This window comes from Muntiacus reevesi, chromosome 3 (genome assembly GCF_963930625.1).
Source record: "Muntiacus reevesi chromosome 3, mMunRee1.1, whole genome shotgun sequence".
Taxonomy (NCBI): Eukaryota; Metazoa; Chordata; class Mammalia; order Artiodactyla; family Cervidae; genus Muntiacus; species Muntiacus reevesi.
In genome coordinates, this window is record NC_089251.1 from 90,831,464 (window position 1) to 90,852,332 (window position 20,869).

At 35.6% G+C, this 20,869-nt stretch overlaps 1 protein-coding gene across 10 annotated transcripts in view; it reads left to right on the top strand.

Annotated features, from left to right (window-relative positions):
* ALMS1 (ALMS1 centrosome and basal body associated protein) overlaps positions 1 to 20,869 on the top strand; it is a 190,531-nt gene that overhangs the window by 127,661 nt on the left and 42,001 nt on the right. For 7 of the 10 annotated variants that reach the window (XM_065929545.1, XM_065929546.1, XM_065929553.1 and 4 more), the window contains 3 exons: positions 44 to 169; positions 12,937 to 13,107; positions 20,240 to 20,377. In XM_065929545.1, coding sequence (XP_065785617.1) covers positions 44 to 169; positions 12,937 to 13,107; positions 20,240 to 20,377 — 435 coding nt within the window. The remainder of the gene's footprint in view (positions 1 to 43; positions 170 to 12,936; positions 13,108 to 20,239; positions 20,378 to 20,869) is intronic. The other 3 variants (XM_065929549.1, XM_065929550.1, XM_065929551.1) reach the window with 3 other exon arrangements.

Sequence of the window (20,869 nt, forward strand, 5' to 3'; positions counted from 1 at the left end):
ATAAATGTTTTCTTAATAATTATTCTGATCTTTATCTCCTTAGGCCAGCCTTTACTATTGCCGTATAAGCCTTCTGGTAGTTCAAAGATGTACTATGTTCCACAATTAACACAGATTCCTTCGTCTGTGGATTCCAAATCAGACACCACCATTGAGAGCTCACACTCAGGTATGACATATGAAAGTTCATTGCTATTTAGTTTTTAAGTGAAATATGGAGCTATTTTTGATCAGTCTCTGGTTCAGATAGATGAGTTAGCTGGTCAGATATATTGTGTACACTCAAACACTTAGTAAATATTTCAAGAAAATTGTGTGAACAGTTACATGTTTTGGTTAGTGAATTCAATCTAGGACAAAGGTTTCCAAGTTTTCTCTGTTCACAGTGAACTTAATTTTTGGTTGGGTGATCTTTTTCCCCATCATCGTGTGGATGTGAGTCATCAGGAGGATAGAATTACAAGAAGTATTTTTTTCAAATACTAAGCTATTGTGTTATTAGACATAAAAATACTGTTTTGATCTAGCTACTTAATAAGCAAAAATATTAGGTTTTTTTTTTTTTTTGGTTTTGTGTTTGAAAGAAAATATTTTACTGTGTTCATAAATGCCATAATTACTTACTGCTGAGATATGTTCGGCTGTTGGGCACTGTAAGCTTTCTCAAACCATGAGATAAAATGGGACACAACCACTCTTGTTTACTATTTTTGTTACAGAAACAGTCAAAAACCCAACTCTGCAAAGATACAACAGCGGTTGAAAGGAATGTAGCAGTATCTAATGTTGAAACATTTAGGTGCTAGTTTTGTAGTGTATTTGCTGTGTGTGCTAAGTCACTTGTGACCCTATGAACTGTAGCCCACCAAGCTCCTCTGTCCATGGGATTTGGTTATTTGTAGTGTACACCAGATATTAAGTATCACTATTTCCCTAGGATTTTAAAATATCCCACAGCACCTGTATGAGATCACCACAAGAGAACTGTAGATTTAGAAAGTGAATAGCACCCCATGGAGGAGCTCAATAAACATTTTCTGTGGAAAATTACAAGATACGTATATTGAGTTGGTAGAATGTGGGGTTTTGATTGTTGGGATAACATATTGATTGGTCCATAGGAGGTAATTTGATTCAGTTTAAATATGAATTGTTCATGATTGGTCAGTACACATCGTTATGTGTGTAGAAATTAAAAGGAAAGTAGTTGTCCCTGGTGTTACACAGATTTGATTGTAAGAAAACCAAACTAGTGTCTAACAGTAACTGAGGTAAAAGCCTCTGTTACTGCTGCTTCTGACTTCCCACCATGATGCCAATGTTAGGATTGATTGTTAAACCTATAACCAAGATCCAGAAAGAATTTTTCACTACCTGCATGGCTATGATTTTATAAAGACACTTCACTTAATGGCTACCAGAAATAAAATAAGCTCACTTAATTGGTTGTAGGTAGGAAAATCTTTGATCTCAGTCTCACTTTCAGCCAGCCCCCTAATTCAGAAGACAGAAATGTACCAATAGAAATCTGATCAAATGTTTCAGTATTTTTGAGGTCTCCTATGTACTTCTATTCACTTACATCCCTAACTCTTCCCTCTGGAGACATTAACTTTGAGAAAAATGGGACACTAGTGGGAAGAGAAAGTGACTCAGGAATGGTATGTTGTATCATGAGAAATATTGTCCCTATAAATAAGGTACTGAATTCATCAATTAGACAAGAAGAGATCTGTTAGCTATATACTTGAGGTTGTCATTTTTTCATGTTCTTCCATCTGTTCTAAGAGTGGATGGAATTAACAATAGAAAATAACACTTATACCAGTAGAGCTACCCTAGATGAAAGCCTTGAAACTCTTCTGTCTAAAGACTATTTTGTGTTTCCATAGATATATATGGAAGATCCAACTAGAGTTTGGGGCTGAGGGCAAGTCATAAACCACTGCAAATATTTGGGCCAAAAAATGTCTCAATTGAGAAGAATGAGTAAACTATTGAACTCATAAAATCCTTTTAAAAACAAAAACACAAGGCAAAGGTAATCTCACAAAGAAAGAGATTTGCTATTGTTGTTCAGTCACTCAGTTGTGTCTGACTCTTTGTGTCCCCATGGGACCCTGTGGACTGCAGCACACCAGGCTTCTCTGTCCTTCACCATTACCCAGAGCTTGCTGAAACTCATGTACATTGAATTGGTGATGCCATCCAACCATCTTTCCCAGCATCAGGATCTTTTCTAATGAGTCAGCTGTTCACATCAGGTGGCCAAAGTATTGGAGTTTCAGCTTCACCATGAGTTCTTCCCATGAATATTCTGAGTTGGTTTTCTTTAGGATTGACTGGTTTGATCTCCTTGCAGTCCAGGAACTCTCAAGAGTCTTCTCCAGTGCCACAGTTCAAAAGCATCAGTTCATCGGCACTCAACCTTCTTTATGGTCCAACTCTTACATCCATACACGACTGCTGGAAAAACCATATAGCCTTGACTAGATGGACCTTTGTTGGCAAAGTAATGTGTCTGCTTTTTAATATGCTGTCTAGGTTGGTCATAGCTTTTCTTCCAAGGAGGAAGCGTCTTTTAATTTCATGGCTTCAGTCACCATCTGCAGTGATTTTGGAGCCCAAGAAAATAAAGTCTATCACTGTTTCCATTGTTTCCCCATCTATTTGCCATAAAGTGATGGGAACGGATGCCATTATCTTAAATTTTTTGAATCTTAAGTTTTAAGTTGGCTTTTCACTCCTCTTTCACTTTCATCAAGAGTCTCTTTAGTTCTTCTTCGCCTTTTGCCATTAGAGTGGTATCATTTGCATATCTGAGATTATTGATATTTCTCCCGGCAATCTTAATTCCAGCTTGTGCTATATCCAGCCCAGCATGTCACATGATGTACTCTGCATATAAGTTAAATAAGCAGGGTGACAATATTCCCTGAAATGAAAGAAAGAGATAGATGTTAGAAATACATTCTTTGGGTCTTAGTAACAATGTGAAATAGTAACAAGGTTCCAGTTATATTTGAGAGTAAGTTCTGTGAAGATAGGTACCATGTATGTTTTTAAAGACATTTATACCTCATACCAATATAAAGTATAGATGTTATTTTTATATTCATTTATAGACATTTAAATAATGTACATACTATTAATACTTAACTGTCAATAGGAGCAAAAAGCCGTGGGGAGGGAACTGGCTGGAATTTTTTTTAAAAGATGAGAAGTTACAGCCCAAAAATGGCAGAGAAAAATTGTAGCAGAAAAAAATGGTAGCATGAAAAATTTTGCCCTGTGATAAAAGCAACAGAGTTTTGGCAAAACTTTATAGAAAACTTTTCCAAAACTCTGGAAATAAACCAAAGTCTAGTAGCCTTTGTAATTAGCATTTATTGAAGAAAAATGTCTGAACCTTGATAAAGAATAGTAAGTTTGTGGCATTTTAACTTACTCTGTTCTCATCCCTACACTCAGCTCAATGAGAATCTTGAAAAATATCAGCCTATAGTTCCAGTACTGGAGGAAGTAGAACAGAACTAGTCCGCTTTCAAGACTCCACTCAAAAGGCTTGTCTATATTTGACCTTACTCAGAGCTATCCAGTGTGTATGAGCCTCCTTTAAAGGAAAAACTGAAGATGAGATATCCATGGATATTTTGAGAAGCATTGGCATATTCCTAGGACTCTAAAAGACTTACACATGTGCATAGTCCTGTGTTCATGCTTAGGAAAGACCTGAAACCTTTAACCATTGCCTGCCCTTAAGGCTCTGGAGAAGAAGGAAGGAAAGGCTAAGGCAGAATTTTAACCTCCCTACCCTCAGTGTTGAAGGCTCTGTGCACATAATGCCTTGGCAAAGACTGAGAGATTTATTGTTTATAGATGTTTAAGGATAGCTATATCTTAGCTTACCACTAAGCTAGTTGAGTGGGAACTTCAGTAGAGTTTACAGAATTAGTTTAGAAAAGTTACTTTTAAAAAATAGCATAAAAAATATCCCCCACTCACCACAACTAGTGAAAAACCCACATAACAAGGAGGACCCAGCATAGCCACAAATAAATAAACAAAAATTTAACAAAGAATTAAAAGAAGGTATAAGAACAGTGTTTTACCAAATAGAGAATATCAGTAAAAGAGATAGAAATTATAAAAAATCACCAAATAGAAATTCTGGAATTGAAAAGTACAATAACTAAGATAAAAAAATTCACTAGAGAAAACTCAATGTCAGATTTGAACCGGCAGAAGAATGAATCAGTGACTTGGTGAAGATAGGTCAGTTGAGATTATCCAGTGTGAGAAACAGAATAGAAAAAAGAATGAAGAGAGGTCAACAGAATCTCAGAGTCCTATGGATTACCCTCAAGCGATCTGTTATACGTATAATGAGATGGAGAGAGAGAAAAAGACTGAAAAGGTATTTGGAGAAATAATGGCCCCAAACTGGCAAATTTAAGGACTCCTGTTAAACTGTGCATCTGAAAAACTCAAGGAAGTCCAAGCATGATAAACTCAAAGAGATCCATGTCTAGATACATCATAAGCGATCAAAAGACAGAGAATGTTAAAGCAGCTAGCACAAGTTATGTACAAAGTCTCTTCAATAAGACTAATAGCTGATTTCTCCCCTGAAGCCATATAAACCAGAAGGTATTACAATGGCATATTCAAAGGCTAAGGGAAAAAACCTGCCTACCAAGTATTCTGTACCCTGCAAGACTTCAAAAATAAAGGAGAAATTAAGACATTCTCAGATACTCAGATAAACAAAAATTGAGACTGCATTGCTAACAAACTGACTCACAGAAAATACTAAAGAGATTTTTCAAGATGAAATAATAACTCAGATAACCTAAATAGTAACTCAAATCCACATGAAAAATAGAGTAATAAAAGTAACTACGTAAGTTAATAATGCAAAGACAGTAGAAAGGTATTTTTATTTGTAGTTCCCTTTTTCTCCTATATGACATAAAAGACATGCATAAAACAATAATTATAAATTTATGTTATTGGACACAAGATGTGTAATGATATAACTTGTGAAAATAGTGTAAAGGGGGAGGGGACAGTTATAAAGGAGAAAAGTTTGTATATACTATTAAAGTTGGTATTAATTTGACTTCCCTGGTGGCTCAGATGGTAAAGTTGGTAATAATTTAGAGTGTTGATTTATATTTATATTAACATGTGAATGTTAATTCCCAGGACAATCACTAAGAAAATAACTTTCTATGTAGTAAAAGTCATCCTAGGAATTAAAATGATATACATATAAATAGCTATTTGACACAAAAGGGACATAGTACAGAAATCCAGGAGCAAAAGAAAGCATAAAACATTGAAAACAGTAGAAAAATAGCAGACTTAAATCCTACAGTTTTAGTAACTACATTAAATGTAAATGGATTATACTTTGATAGAAAGGCAGAGATTTACAGATTGGCTCAGAAGATGTAATTTAACTGTATGCTGTCTACAGAAGCCTCACTTTATTTTTTATTGAAGTATAGTTTATTTACAATATTGTATTAGTTTCAAGTGTTTATCTAAGTGATTCAGTTTTACCTATATATATTTCAGATTATTTTCCATTATAGTTATTAGAAGATACTGAATATAGTTCCCTGTGCTATACAGTAGGCCCTTTTTTTTTAATCTTTATATATAGCAGTGTGTATCTGTTAATCCCAAACTCCTAGTTTACCCCCTGTCCCCAGGTATTCCCTTTGATAACCATGTTTGTTTTTTTACATCTACGAGTCTATTTCTGTTTTGTAAATTAGTTTACTTGTATCATTGTTTTTAGATTCCACATGTAAGTGATACCATATTGTGTGTGTCTTTCTCTGAGAAAGACCCTATTTTGGTAATTCCCTGGTAGTTCAGTGGTTAAGACTCAGCACTTTGACTGTCATGGACCCAGGTTCAATCCTTAGTCAGAAAACTGAGATCCCACAAGTCGTTCGTTGAGGCCAAAAAAAAGAGACTCTCTTGAGATTCAAAGATAAATTAGGTAAAATTTAAAGGACGGACTAGGATATGCTCTATAAATAATAGCAAAGAAAGGCTAGATTGTCTATTAGGAGACAAAATAAACTTCAAAACAAAAATTATTTAAAATGACAAAGTGTCATTTTATAATGATAAAAGAGCCAATCCATCAAGAAACTATAACAATTATAAAATGTATATGCACCTAACAGCAGAGTGCCAAATATATAAATCAAAATGAACAGAACTGAAAAAAAAATACATTATTAAAGGGAGAAATATTTCAAGCCAATAGCAAAAGATCATATATTGTATAATTCATTTACATGAAATTCCCAGAATAAGCAAATCCTTATAGACAGAAAGTAGATTAGTGGATGCCAAGGGAATTGTAGGGGATGGGAAAATAGGGAGTAACTGCTACCATATGTAAGATTTCTTTGTGGGGGACAAAAATGTTCTAGAATTAGATATCAGTATTGGTTGTGAAAGTACTAAGAACTACTGAATTGTACACTTATTTTAATTTGTGAATTTTCTGTTTTGTCTCAGTTTAGATAAAAGGGGGTCAGCAACGATATGAAGGAAAAGACTGTGTAAAGCTGTAAAGATTTGGTAGCAGGTGTAAAATATTATTGTTCAGGCAAGAAAGGATGGAATTAGCATGGCAGACATTAAATTAGTGATGTGGACAAATCTGAGAAAGTCTAAAATTACAGAGGAAAAAGAAGAAAGTGAAAATGGCTGTGAGGGACTTCCTGGTGGTACAGTGGTTAAGAATCTGCCTGCCAGTGTGGTGGATGTGGATTTGATTCCCTGATGTGGGAAGATCCCACATGCTGCTGAAGCAGCTAAGCCCATGTGCCACAACTACTGAAGCCTGCACACCCTCAAGCTAGCACGTTGCACCTACTAGAGCCCATGTGCCTGGAGCCTGTGCTCTGCAACAAGAGAAGCCTGCGCGCTGCAAGGCAGAGTAGTCCCCTCTAGCTACAACTAGAGAAAGCCACCCTACAACAACGAAGACCCAGCATGACCAAATACAAATAAGAAAATGCTGCAAAAGATGATGAGAGACATAAGAAACATAGCTAAGTAAACCAAACCAAGAATTTTATCTGTAGCTGAGGAAAAAGGTCATATTCAAGGACTTAACTGAGGAAAACATCCCTCTTCTAAAAAAGGGAACACTGTGTGCAGATTGAAAGTTATCGTAAAAATTCAGGCAAAAATCAGTAGAAAGAGACTGAGATACATACCAGAAAAGATTTTTGAGTATTAAAATAAAAGGGAAAAAATCCTATAAATGTACAGTTGAAAAAAGAGAACAAAATTAAATCTCATATCAGACTTATTTGAAATGCTGAATGTAAAAATAATGGAACCAAGTCTGTGTTTATTGGTAAAATTATATAATTCAAGGATTTATAGACTCAGTGCATCTTGATTAAGCAGTATAACAGTGAAAAGACATTTTCACAAATATACAGGAGCTAGAAAGTATATTCAGCCTCTGTACCTTCTTGAAAAATTTACTTGAAGACTCATCCAGCTGAAGATATGAATCAAAATGAAGAATTCATTACAGAGAAATGAAGCTGAAAGTGACTGGTGGTGAACTTTGAAGCCAGTTTAACACAACACTCATCTAAATAGAAAATTTAGTTACACGGTGGGGGGAAAATGACACAAGTTAATTTTGGAATGAAAGGCCCAAAAAGAAGAAACAGTTGTGCTTTTTTTGTCTTTAAGAGACTAAACTAAAAAGATTTCGTTTTATTCGTGACTTGGTTTTCCTACAACTAATGATACTAAAAGCATAGCTGAAAAAATAAATTGGACTTTAATAACATAACTTTTGCTCCCCCCAAAAAAAATTATCAGCATTGTAAAAAGTTTGCTCACAGAGTAGAGAAAAAAATTTGCAGTTCAGGTATATCTGCTAAGAGATTAATATCCATAATGTCTGAAGAACTCTTATAGCTCAACAACAAAAAGCAGTCTCATTTTTAAATGTGCACAGCATCTGAAGAGACATTTCTCCAGGAAAGATAAACAGATGGCCAAAAAGAATGAAAAGATGTTTTACATCATTAGTCATAAAGGAAATGTAAGTGAAAACTATGAAGAGATAGCCAGTAGGATGACTGTTATGAAATAAAAACAAGGATTGCAGGAATATGGAAAATTTAAACTCTTTGGGTATTGCTATAAGATCATGGCATCTGGTCCCATCACCTCATGGGAAATAGATGGGGAGACAGTGGAAACAGTGTCAGACTTTATTTTTGGGGGCTCCAAAATCACTGCAGATGGTGATTGCAGCCATGAAATTAAAAGATGCTTACTCCTTGGAAGGAAAGTTATGACCAACCTAGATAGCATATTAAAAAGCAGAGACATTACTTTGCCAACAAAGGTCCATCTAGTCAGGGTATGGGTTTTCCAGTGGTCATGTATGGATATGAGAGTTGAGCTGTGAAGAAAGCTGAGCACCGAAAAACATGCTTTTGAACTGTGGTGTTGGAGAAGACTCTTGAGAGTCCCTTGGACTGCAAGGAGATCCAACCAGTCCATCCTAAAGGAGATAAGTCCTGGGTGTTCATTGGGAGGACTTATGTTGAAGCTGAAACTCCAATACTTTTGCCACCTCATGCAAAGAGCTGACTCGTTGGAAAAGCCCCTGATGCTGGGAGGGACTGGGGGCAAGAGGAGAAGGGGACGACAGAAGATGAGATGGCTGAATGGTATCACCGACTCAATGGGCATGAGTTTGAGTAAACTCCGGGAGTTTGTGATGGACAGGGAGGCCTGGCATGCTGCAGTTCATGGGGTCGCAAGGAGTTGGACACAACTGAGCGACTGAACTGAACTGAATGGTAATGGTGTAGCAACTGTGGAAAACTGTATAGTGGTTCCTCAAAAAGTTAAACATAGAATTACTATGTGATCTAACAATTTTAAGTATCGACCCAGTATTCCTGACAGATACTATACTAGGTGGTACATTCATAGGGTTGTGCAAAATAAACATGTCCCCTCTGATTATGTTGAAGTGGGGAGTTAGATATGAAAAAATAGATACAATTATGTACATAAATTACAAATGATACGTTAAAAAAATAAGAGTTCTAAGAGAATAAGAGGATCCAGTTTAATTTTAGGAGCTCATGAAGACCTTGCTAAAGAAAAAACTAGAACTGAGATCTAGAAGATATAGGTAAATTGGGCAGACAGAGTGAGGAGTGAAAGTGCTCTGGTCGGAGGGAACAATATGGGCAGAGCTCCAGAAACAGGAAAGTTTGATGCATTTGACAAATGAGAAGAAGGCAGTGTGGGTAAAGCAGAGCTGTGGCTAGATTTGGTTAAAGATAGGTAGGCTCAAGATGAGGCAGGGTTGTGCAGACTCTATCAAGGCATTTGAACTTTCTTCCAGTTGGCAATTACCATTTGATTTACGTTTGTAATTTTTTCAATCTGCTACGTGGAGAATGTCTTATGAATGAAAAGTAGAGAGTTCAGGTGAGAGTCAAGAAGTGGAAATGAGGATACTAGTTACCTAAAGGCTGTTGCAGTAGTCAGTATCAGACAGGGTAGCATCTAGGATTAGAGGAATGATGACAGAGAAGGAGAGAAATGGAAACATTCAAGTTATTTTTAGGAAATAGTTCCTCCTGGACTTGGTAATAAAATATGGAGAGTGAGGGAGAAGAGGTTAAAAAAAAAAAAGAATGCTTTCTAGTTTTCTAGAATAAGCAACTAGGTGAAAAAAAGGTGACATTTACTGAGATGGAGAAGCCTGAGGAAGAAGCAGATTTGGGAAAGATGGTCAAGATACCTGCTTTGGACATGTTAAAAGTGATACTTCTACATCCATGTGGAGATGTTAAATCTGCAGTTGAGTTTAGACAGAGTTGTTTACAGATGTGTTTGTATACAAGTGCACTACGTGGAATATGGCACATCATAACATATGCTATTTTTTATGAAAATATCCAGGTGGCTGTAAAGATTCCAAATCTCCTGTTAGAGTTCTGGACTTTCTTCCCGTCCCAAACATTAATCTGTACTTATTTTGATACATTTTACAGCTGAACACAGATGTAGGAAAGTAAGTATGCATACACTCAGTGGCATATATATATTGTGTGGCTGCATTCTCTTCCAGCTGCCTCTTGGCTCCAATGAGGTTGATTCTCTTTTATACATACCTACTGCTCTCAGGAACTTTATTCTTCCCCACCTCTGAACCTAACATAATCACCTCTCTTGGAGAATAAAGGGAAGTGGTGGAAAAAACCTCATGTACAGTTGTTTGTGTTGTTCCATAATATATAAAAACATTTTTTTTTTAATGAGGAAAGGAAGTCTTTTTCTAATTTTGTTGCCAAATTCTTGGCTTTCTGTGCATTGATGCCCAACAGAAATACAGAGACAGTTTTGGAGGAGGAGAGAGATGGCTTTATTCTTTCATTGTCCAGCAAAGGGGAAAATAAGCAGGCTAGTGTCTCAAGAACTATGCCCCTTTTCTTTGGGTAATAGGGAGAGAATCACAATGAAGGTCTTGCATTTTAAAAAAACTTATCTGTTTGCTTTTGACTGCATCTTAGATGCACTGTATGGGCTTCTCTGTAGTTGCGGCGCGTGGGCTCAGTGGTTTGCGGCCCAAGGGACCAGTTGCCTCAAGATACACCACTTCCCCATGGCTCAGACAGTAAAGCATCTGCCTGGCAGTGTGGAGACCTGAGTTTGATCCTCAGGTGGGAAAGATTCCCTGGAGAAGGGAATGGCCACACACTTCAGTATTTGTGCCTAGGGAATTTCATGAACAGAGGAGCTTGGTGGGCTGAAGTCCATGGGGTCATAGGGTCAGACTTGACTGAGTGACTTACACTTTCACTTTCATGTGGGATCTTAGTTTCTGGACCACATCACCTGCATTGGAAGGTGACTTCTTAACCACTGGACCACCAGGGATGTCCCTTGCATTTTTTTTTTTTCCTTTGCAAAATTTCAAAAAGGGCCACAGCTGGCATCAGGCAGCTCAGCAGTTGGGCCTGCCTCTCCCTCAAGTTATTGATCCTAACCTTCTTTTTGGAATACAAAATGCTACTGAGAGAGTGTAGGGGGAGAAGAATGCCAGGTGCAGAGTAATTCATATGGAGTCAAAGAGTAATTAGCTTTGTTTGACTTTGTGAAGGCCAAGTCTAGCTACACTTGTTAGTGGTAACAGTAAGTAAAGAGTAAAGAGTAACAGTAAGTAAAGAGTAAAAGTAAAGAGTAAGCCAAGATTGCTTAACTCTTTCGGGCCTGTTTATGTTATTTCCCCAGCCTGTTTACTCTTTCTTTATTTTCCTTGTTTATCAGAAAACTCTCATTTTTATTTGAGAAAAGTGTCATTTCTATTTTTTGCTACAACAGTTTCTCCCCCAAATGCTGTAGAGGCTACTTGTGTCCTAAGTACTAGAATCTGAAGCTCAGAAGAAAGGTTCCAGCTAGAGATGTATATTTGTTGGTCATCAACATACAATTCTATACATTGGTGATTGGTGAGTTCATCCAGGAAGAGAAGAGAACCCAGTTCTGACCCCTTCAGGAACTCCAGCATTGAGAGTTTTAGTTGAAGAAAGAACAATGAGGATTTACCTGAAGGATAGGAAGCAAATAAAAGAAATTGATGCCACAGAAGCAAAGAAAAGCTCAATGGACATATGACCCAGTGGGCTTCATAGGATTCTTGCAGTCTGTCCTGAAATATTCCTCATGACATATTTATACTATACTAATGGACTGATACTTGTGGTGGTGGTGATTTAATCCCTAAGTCATGTGTGACTCTTTTGTGTCCCCAGGGACTGGGGGACATGAGCCCATGAGGCTCTTCCAGGCAAGAATTCTAGTGGGTTGCCATTTCCTTCTCCAGGGAATTGTCCCACCCAGGGATTGAACCCACATCTCCTGCTTGTCAGGCAGATTCTTTACCACTGAACCACCTGAACTGATAGTTACTCAGCTTTTTTGGCCATATACCTTTTCAGTGCTTACAAAGTGCGTGAGATATGGAGTATCAGATAAGAAGGAAAAAAAACATTTTTGTAGAAGATAATTCTATAGTTACTGCAAATTCTTACATATCCAGAGATGTTCTTTTGCCTCTTCTTTGTGACATGGGTAAACTTCTTATCAGTTCCTATATTAGTGAACTTAATAGTGATATTTTTTTTAGTCTTTTTTTTTTCATTTTTATTAGTTGGAGGCTAATTACTTTACAATATCATAGTCGTTTTTGCCATACATTGACATGAATCTGAAATGTATTTTAAAAGAAAAAAAATCTTACATTCATATCTTACATTTATCACATAAAATTTTCCTTATAATATTTTGTATTATTATCAGATTAACCTTCCTAAAATGTGACTGATTGTATTTCCCATTATTATTACCCCCTTTAGTTGGGACTCTATGCCCCGCTGAATTTTGTCCCAATTACTTTTTAATATCTCCCACCAATCTCTTTAATGTGTGACCACAGAAGTATCTGATTTTCTTATTTACAGTTTTCCTTGTCTTTGCTAATGCCATAACCTCTACCTAAAGTGCTTTTCTTTCTTCCTTCCTCTTCGTATTTCAAAAAGTCCTTACTGGCAATCTGTTTCTCCTCCTCTGAAAACATTCCTGAGCTAGAATTTGATCTCCCTTCTGAACTGATATTCTGCTTTTTATGTCTCCTCTTATGTCATTTGCTTCTCCACTATACTGTTGCAACATTGTACATTTCTGACAGCTTCAGTCTGACTGACGTCTCCTTCTAATTACCCTATAACACTCCCTTGGTAGTGCCTTTTTTATGGAAGTGGTTTAAGAGGTAATTTTTTTTGTTTTTCTTTAAATTCATATCTGTACTTATGTTAACTGTACTACTTTCCCATTTTTCTGTAGGATCCAATGATGCCATTGCTCCAGATTTCCCGGCTCAGGTGCTAGGCACAAGGGATGATGACCTGGCAGACACTGTTAACATTAAGCATAAAGAGGGCATCTACAGTAAGAGGGCGGTAACTAAGGCATCCTTGTCAATGGGGAAAAAACCCTTTCAGAAAGATAATGCAGGTGACTGGAGTGGCTTTGTGTATTTTGTGGCCTTTTTTTTTTTTTTTTTTTTCGTATTCATCCTAAGTGGGAGTATTATCCTTTCTTTTTTTTCTACTTCATTAATGCGAACTTTTCTCCTAGGTGTTTTATTGGGTATGTACAAGAAGGAAAATATAAAATCTTTTTAAATGCTTCAAGTTTTTGAAAACAATAAACTTTAGTTTCACTATGGAAACAATATTGCAGCTTTTGAAATGAAATTATATCCAATTAAATGTTTTGAAGACTAAAATCCATAGAAAGTCTTGATTAAAATGCTTCATGAATTTATCTGTCAGATGGTATAAATATCTCATCAATTGGGTTCTGCAGGAAAATCTGTGGCTTACATGTTGTTTTGAATTTTTTTTAATTTTGCTGACAGCATTTAAAAATAAGATTTTGGGCTTCCTTTGAAAAGTCAGACTATCCGGTTGCACTCAGCTTGTGTTCCTTCTTGGCAATTATCAGTGAACCCTGAGGCATAACTGTCCTATGCAGAAAGGATATACATTCTTCTGTTTGCGTCAGTCTGCATGAGTCTCAGACTCAGTCTGCTTCATTCATCGATCTTGGGTCTTCATTCTTATTCCCAGATAAAGGCCCCAATGTTTTATAAAAGCTTTTTTGTGTGTGTGATTAAATTTTTTATTTAATAAATTGCAATAATAAATGAAAATTCCAGGAGCCACCAAAAACTCTACATGTATACTTACTCATGTTACTTTGTTATGTTTACAGTTTTTTATTCATGTTCATAGCTATTAGCCGGATAGGAGGTACTAATCCTGGGGCAATATTCAAACAAGGGCTGCTGGCTCTATGTTCTAGTTTTGGCATAGTGTTAATGACTTCATGTGATGGTGTTAGTGCTTTTATGAGGAAACCAAATGAAAGGCTGCTTGCTAAAGTGCAGACATTCTTCCAGATGACTTTTCGTTGCACTCAGAAGCATTTTGAAATGCTTTTGGTCTTTTGAAATGAGATAAGCTCATCTGCCAGTTAGCACTGAGGCTGCCAAGTAAATAAAAAGGCAAATATTTTTTCAAAATGTAGTTCATAAATGAAAACTCTCATATGCTAGCTATATACTAGTGGCAATTTGGTTCATATAGGTAACCCTGTGATCCCACTGTTAGACACTTGTGAGAATGTGGATATGCAAAAATTGACAGGAAGCAAAAAGTGATAGACTAAGGGAACTCCATTAGAAGTCTCCACAATGAATTTACTAACTATAACTTACCTCGAGGTGGCATTTGGTAAGGATGTTGTGTTTGAAATAAAGTTGGGCTTTGTTACCTGAGGGACCTCTGTAACTTCTTTCTATAGGGATCTATTGTTGCTATTATTGTTGGTCTACTTCAGACTTTACATGCTAAGGAAAAGCCCTCCTGATTAACCATGGGAGAAGCCCAGCCTTAAAACCTCTCACTTTAAAGGATTAAGAAGGATAGGGAGAAGACACCTGCTGGGGAAAACTGAGTAGTTACTTCTGTGTACCAGCTAAGGGAACCCATTAAATGTATCAGAAATGAAAATCTCAGAAGGATTGGAATATAAAAGTAAGAGAACCTGATAGGAAATAGAACCTAAAAAGAAGGGAAAAGAAAAAAAACATGAAAAGACAATTCAAGATTGACTCCAAAGGGTCATCATCAAAAAACAGGTGTTCTATACAGAAGATAGAGAAGGTAAAAAAGAAGGAATCAAAGGACTAGTATAGGAATAGATCCCCAAAGTGAAGGATATGAATTTTCATATTAATAGGAACTATTATGTACATAAAAATCCACATCAAGGCACATGACTGTTTGAAATTTTGATACACTGGCAAGAGGAGATTTCTAAAAACTTTCAAAAAGAAAACAAGTACCATGTAAAAAAATGGATATTAGACTGACGTTAAACTTTTTAAAAATAATACATGCACTATTGATACTATCTATAAAATAGGTAAGTAATGAGAATCTACTATATAGCACAGGGAACTCTATTCAGTAGTCTGTGTGGACCTAAATGAGAAGGAAATCCCCAAATAGGGGATATATGTATACTTTTAGCTTATTCATTTTGCTGTATAGTAGAAACTTAATACAACACTGTAAACTGACTATACTCCAGTTAAAAAAAGAAAAGTAATATATGGGACTTGAAACTAAAGGAATGATGCCTTGAAATTCTGAGGGAAAATTATTTCATTAAAATTAAAGATGTAATTTTTTTAAAGGAAAACATAGAATGAAGAAAATGAGGTCAACATAGGAGAGTGGGGAAAGGAATTGCCATTGCAGCAGTGGTACAGAAGATCTAGAACAAGTTCAGATAGAGGACTGTAAGAAAAAAGTCAAGTTGATAGACTACCTTATATAGTTGACTGTATTTGGAAGAGATTTTCTGTTCTGTTTCCATTTATAAGGGTGATGAAGGGAATGGTATAGAGAAACTTAGCAAATGTAAAAACAGGCAATTGTTAACTCCTCAGGAAAAGCAAAACATTGTAAAAGAAAATAAATATGATTACAGTATTCCAGTTGGTTTAAATGTAAATAATAAAAACATAACACAATCACATATAAACTGAATGTTGATTAAATCATGACTCTTATTTACATAATATATAAACACTGAACATTAGTATAGGGTTAAAACTTCAAAAGATAGAATGAGGGAATATGGGTGTGACAGGAAAGTTTTCTAAAAGGTAATTCCCTATTGATCATAGAAGAAAATAAAAAATTTTCTGGAACTAAAAAGGATACAACAACATGAAACATGTTATTTGGAAACAAAGCTAGTGATACTGGAAGAAATGACTAAATGAATTGGTGGTATTTGAAAACTGTTGATTTCTGTTATAAGCTTAATGAAGCTATTTGACTTTCAAAACCATTTGTCTGATATTTTTATTAGATTACTATTTATTTTGCGTTACCTCCCAAAACATAAAATAGATGGAAAAAGATATATTTGGCAAATATTAACCAAAGAAAATGTAGTGAGCAGTGCCAATATTGACAAAATAAAATTCTAGGCCAAAAAATTATATATATATATAATATATACGTACTCCTATATGTATATATAGGAATAGGAATACTCCTACTAATAATATATATTATAAGATGTAATATATAATTATATTTTATATAATATATAATTATGAAACTATATAATTTTTATAATTATGAATTTTATATATATATATATACACACACACACGCCTATTATCTATATATAGGAGTAGGAAATGGCAACTCTAGTATTCTTGCCTGGAGAATCCCATTGACAGAGGAACCTGGCAGGCTACCGTCCATGGGGTCACAAAGAGTCAGACATGACTGGGCGACTGAGTGCGCACACACGCCTGCACACATGAGTTTCCCTTGCAATAAAAAAAGGCTCAAATATACCAACCAGCAAGGTAAAATTTGAACTTATTTTCATGTACTCAAACTTGTATGCAGGAAAAATGACAGGAAGATATAGGTAAACCCAACAGTCCATATCCATCAGAAAGTGAGAGATGCAGAAAAGAGGATTAAAGTGTATGTGCTTGGTTGAGAAGCCAGTTGGACAAAGCTACCATCTGTGAGATTTAAGACTGTACACCTCTAGAATCCCACTGAGGTAGAACCATAAGGCAGCACCATGGAAGCCTTGGTGGGTTCAGATAGCTGGTCCCCCTCTGGCAGACGGCTGCCCACATCCCCGGGGGTGTGGTGTGGCATGCCTAGCTTGGTTTTGGACAGTGCAGTACAGCCAGAAAGGCAGCCACCCCCTCGCCGGTCAGGTTCTAAACCATTCATAGATAACCTGCTTCTGGGTGGGGGTTTCCTAAGAAGCAGAGAAGCTCCCTTCTTGAGTTCTATTTAATGTCAGCCCTCCACACAAGGGTTTTAATAATAAAAAGGGAAAAAAATAAAAACAGAAAAATTAAAGTTAGAGAAGATTTAGACAATGGAATTTTAAAATTTGATTTATCGAGAACTTTGCATTTTTTTAAAAGAACAGGTGAAACACTTAGGAAAATTGAAGAAGTTGTTGCTTTTAAAGAATTGATGTTCAAACAGAACAGCTTCTTTGACTGTACTATAGCCAAATTAGAAATCAACAATAAAAACTTGTAATAACAAAACAAAAATCTGTATGTTATGGGTTGAATAGTATTCCCCCAAAATTCATGTTCACTGAGAATGTCAGTATGTAATGTTACTTGCAGATGTCGTTAGTTAAAGATCTTTAGGTTAAATCATCCTGGATTTAGAGTGAACCTTAAATCCAGTGATTCGTGAATAGGAGAGGAGGCCATGTGAAGACAAAAGCAAAGATTGGAGTTGTGCTTCCTTAAGCCAGGGAGCACTAGGGATCATTAGGAACTGGAAGAGACAAGGATGAGTTCTCCCAGATAGCCTTTTGAGAGAGCCTGTTCCTGCTGTCACTTGACTCCAGATCTGTGGGAGAATAAATGTATTTTGTTCTAAGCCACTCAGTTGGTAGTAATTTACTGTGGCAGCCCTATCAAACTAATATACAAATATATAAATATTATATACATATAGTAATACAATAACCATGTATTTGAAAATTTTAAACTGTAATTCTGAGTAACTCAGGAGTTAAAGTAATACTGGAAGTTGCAATATATTTAAAACTCTGATATCAAAATGTATAGAAGATAGCCAAAGTGATACTTAGGGTAAAGTTATACCCTTAAATATAAATAATAAAAAATTGAAATAGAAGAACAAATCTAGAGGATTTACACTGCCAAGTATTAAAACTTATTACAAAGCTGTAGTAATCAAGACTGTGATGTTGGCACAAGGATAAACAGACTGACGTAGAGAATACTCCAGAAACAGATTCACATATATACGGACACCTGATTGATGATAAAGCTACCACTGCAGTACTGTGGGGGAAAAGATGATGTTTTTAGTAAAATGATGTTAGGTAAATTGGATATTAGGGAGGGAAAAAAAGAACACTGACCCCCCCCCCCACTTCACTACACATCAAAATCAATTCCATATACTTCATAGATTTAAATATTGAAGGCATAGGTAGACGAAATAGGTCAGTTTTCTGCAAGAAAATACAGAGGAGTATGTCTTCATAATCTTGGAATGGGAAAAGATTTGTTAAATCAAATCCCCACTCCCCAAAAATAGTAACCACAAAAGAAAATATTGACAAATATATCACATGAAGTTAAGGTATTCTATTAGTTAACCACCAAATGAGAGAGTAAAAGGCAGGCCACAGAGTGGGGAAGATGTTTTCAATACGTATCTCACTGAGGACTTCTATCCAGAATATAAAATGAACTGATACAAATCAATGTGAAAAAGGTAGGCAATCCAATTTTTGAAAAGGACAAAAGTACTTGAATAGGTACTTTGTAAAAGAGAATATCAAATAGCCAGTGAACATATGCAAAAATATTCAACTTGATTGTCAGCAGGGGTTTGCAAATTAGGATCACAATAAGATATCTCTGCATACCCATTAGAATGGCTGAAAAGAAAAAGTCAGTACTGTGCTGGTTAGAATATAAAACAAGCAGTACTTATTCACTACTGGTGAGAATGTAAATTGGTAGAGTGACCTTGGAAAGCAATTTGCCATTATCTACTAAGTTACACAAGAGCATAATCCAGCAATTCTGATCCTAATTTTATACTCCACCGAAGAGGATGTACATGAGCACCAGGAGACGTGAATATTCTTTACAGCAGTTCTTATAATAGCTTCAAACTGGAAATTACCATGAAATACTGGTTTATTAAATGAGACCTGCAAAGCACAGACCATGAAAGTAAAATAAATATGATATTATTAAAAAATTTTGTACACCAAAAGACATCATAACAAAGACAAGACACAGACTGAGGATATTTGCAGTTCATGCAGCCTACAAAGAAAGTTTACAACTGTGTTCATTGTAATGCTTTTTAATATTAAAAAAATAGAAAAGCCTAAAGTTCATCAACAGATGACTTGATACACTAATTGAATAGAATTCTAGAATTCTGTGTGACATTGAGACTGAATTAGAGTCATTATGAGTAAATCCTCCAATCATAATTTGGAGTGTAAAAGACAAGTTACCTAAAGGTACTCAGAGTATTATACCCTTTCTATAAAGTTTAAAGAAAGACATGCAAAACAATCCAATACATTAAATTCAAAAATGTCCTTGAAATGGGCAGATTCTAAATTGAGCTTAAGGCTGCTGCTGAAAATGGTATTATTGAGCCTTCTCAGAGAGTATCTTTATCACTATATCACTCTGTCTGTAATGTTTTATTTTTTAAGCTCTATGATAGACACATTGGTGTCCATTATGGTATTTTTAATAAGCTCTGTTACCTTTCTGTTGCTTTCTTTAAAAATATCTGTTCTTAGAGATAGAAAATGAATCTCTTGTCAACCCATTGTTTAAAAAAATATATATAAAACCATTATTAACTGCTTGGTAACTGTATCCTAGTTGTTGTATTGGTGATTTTTAATTTATTTACCAACATAATTTTGCACTTGAGTTTTCTCATACACACAAAAAAACTGACTTTAAAAGACAAATAAAGTAGATAAATCTCTAGCAAATATGACCAAGAAAAAGGGAATAGAAAGTATTAGACAAATTTAACTTCAGATTTAAAAAAATTACATGAGTACTGTATATAAAATCTAAGTGATATAAATTTTTTCTAGTATTATATGAAATGTCAGAATTTGCCCCCTAAGTGACAAAAACTTTGAATAGGCCAAAGAACTTGAAAGGTTATTCAGATTTACTTTTCTACTTTGAAAGATACCTGATCTGGACCCCCCTTTTTTTTCTTACTGTTGCATCAAATCAGCAAAGAGCCGATTTTATTTAAAATGATTGTACACAGAAAAATATGGAAAGTTTTCCAAACTCCCCAAAACTGTCATATGTTATAAAGTCCTCAGAACTGCCACAGCTTTTATGTGGTTGAGCCTGTGAGATGCTTTTTTCCTCTAGTATATAAAGAGGTTTTGTTTTGGGGGGAGGATGGTGTATTACGTTCTGGTGATACCTTTTCCTTCTCCATGGGATCAAATTACATCATTATTCCAGATGCTCAAGTTCAAGTTCTCATCACTGGGGATGAGGACCTCTCAGACAAAAACCAAGAAAAGGAGATCTACACTAAAAAGGCAGTGACCAAGACTGCTGGCTCTGAAGAAAAAGAATCCTTGCAGAAAGATAGCACAGGTAGAGGAACTGAATTATCTGCCTTTTTTTTTCTTCTGGCCTTCTAAAATGAATATATAAATAAATAGAAAAGTGTTATCCAGTTGTCTTCAACCCTCCTCCCATCTTGTTCATATCTGAAATAGAATATTAGCTGCAACTTTTGGTATGCACTGGCAGGTGAAATTAACATTTTTAAAGCTCTTTGAGATATTTTTGGAGAATTTTGTGTATATTGTACACAAATTAATCTGATTGCCATAAATTCACATAATGGATTTTTAAAAACACTACTGATAAAAATATTTGGTGCCATGAGATGCTAGCTCTTTAATAACATTGTCATACATAGGCTTTTTTTCTTCAGGAATTTAGCTTGTTTACTTCCTAACTACCTACTCAGTTAAAACACTTCAGTAGGACTGTACTAATTAAAAATGCCTATTCAAGTGTGTTTAAGTTAGGATTAGCTTTAGCTCTCAGAGATCAAAACAAAACAAAAAAGACATTGGC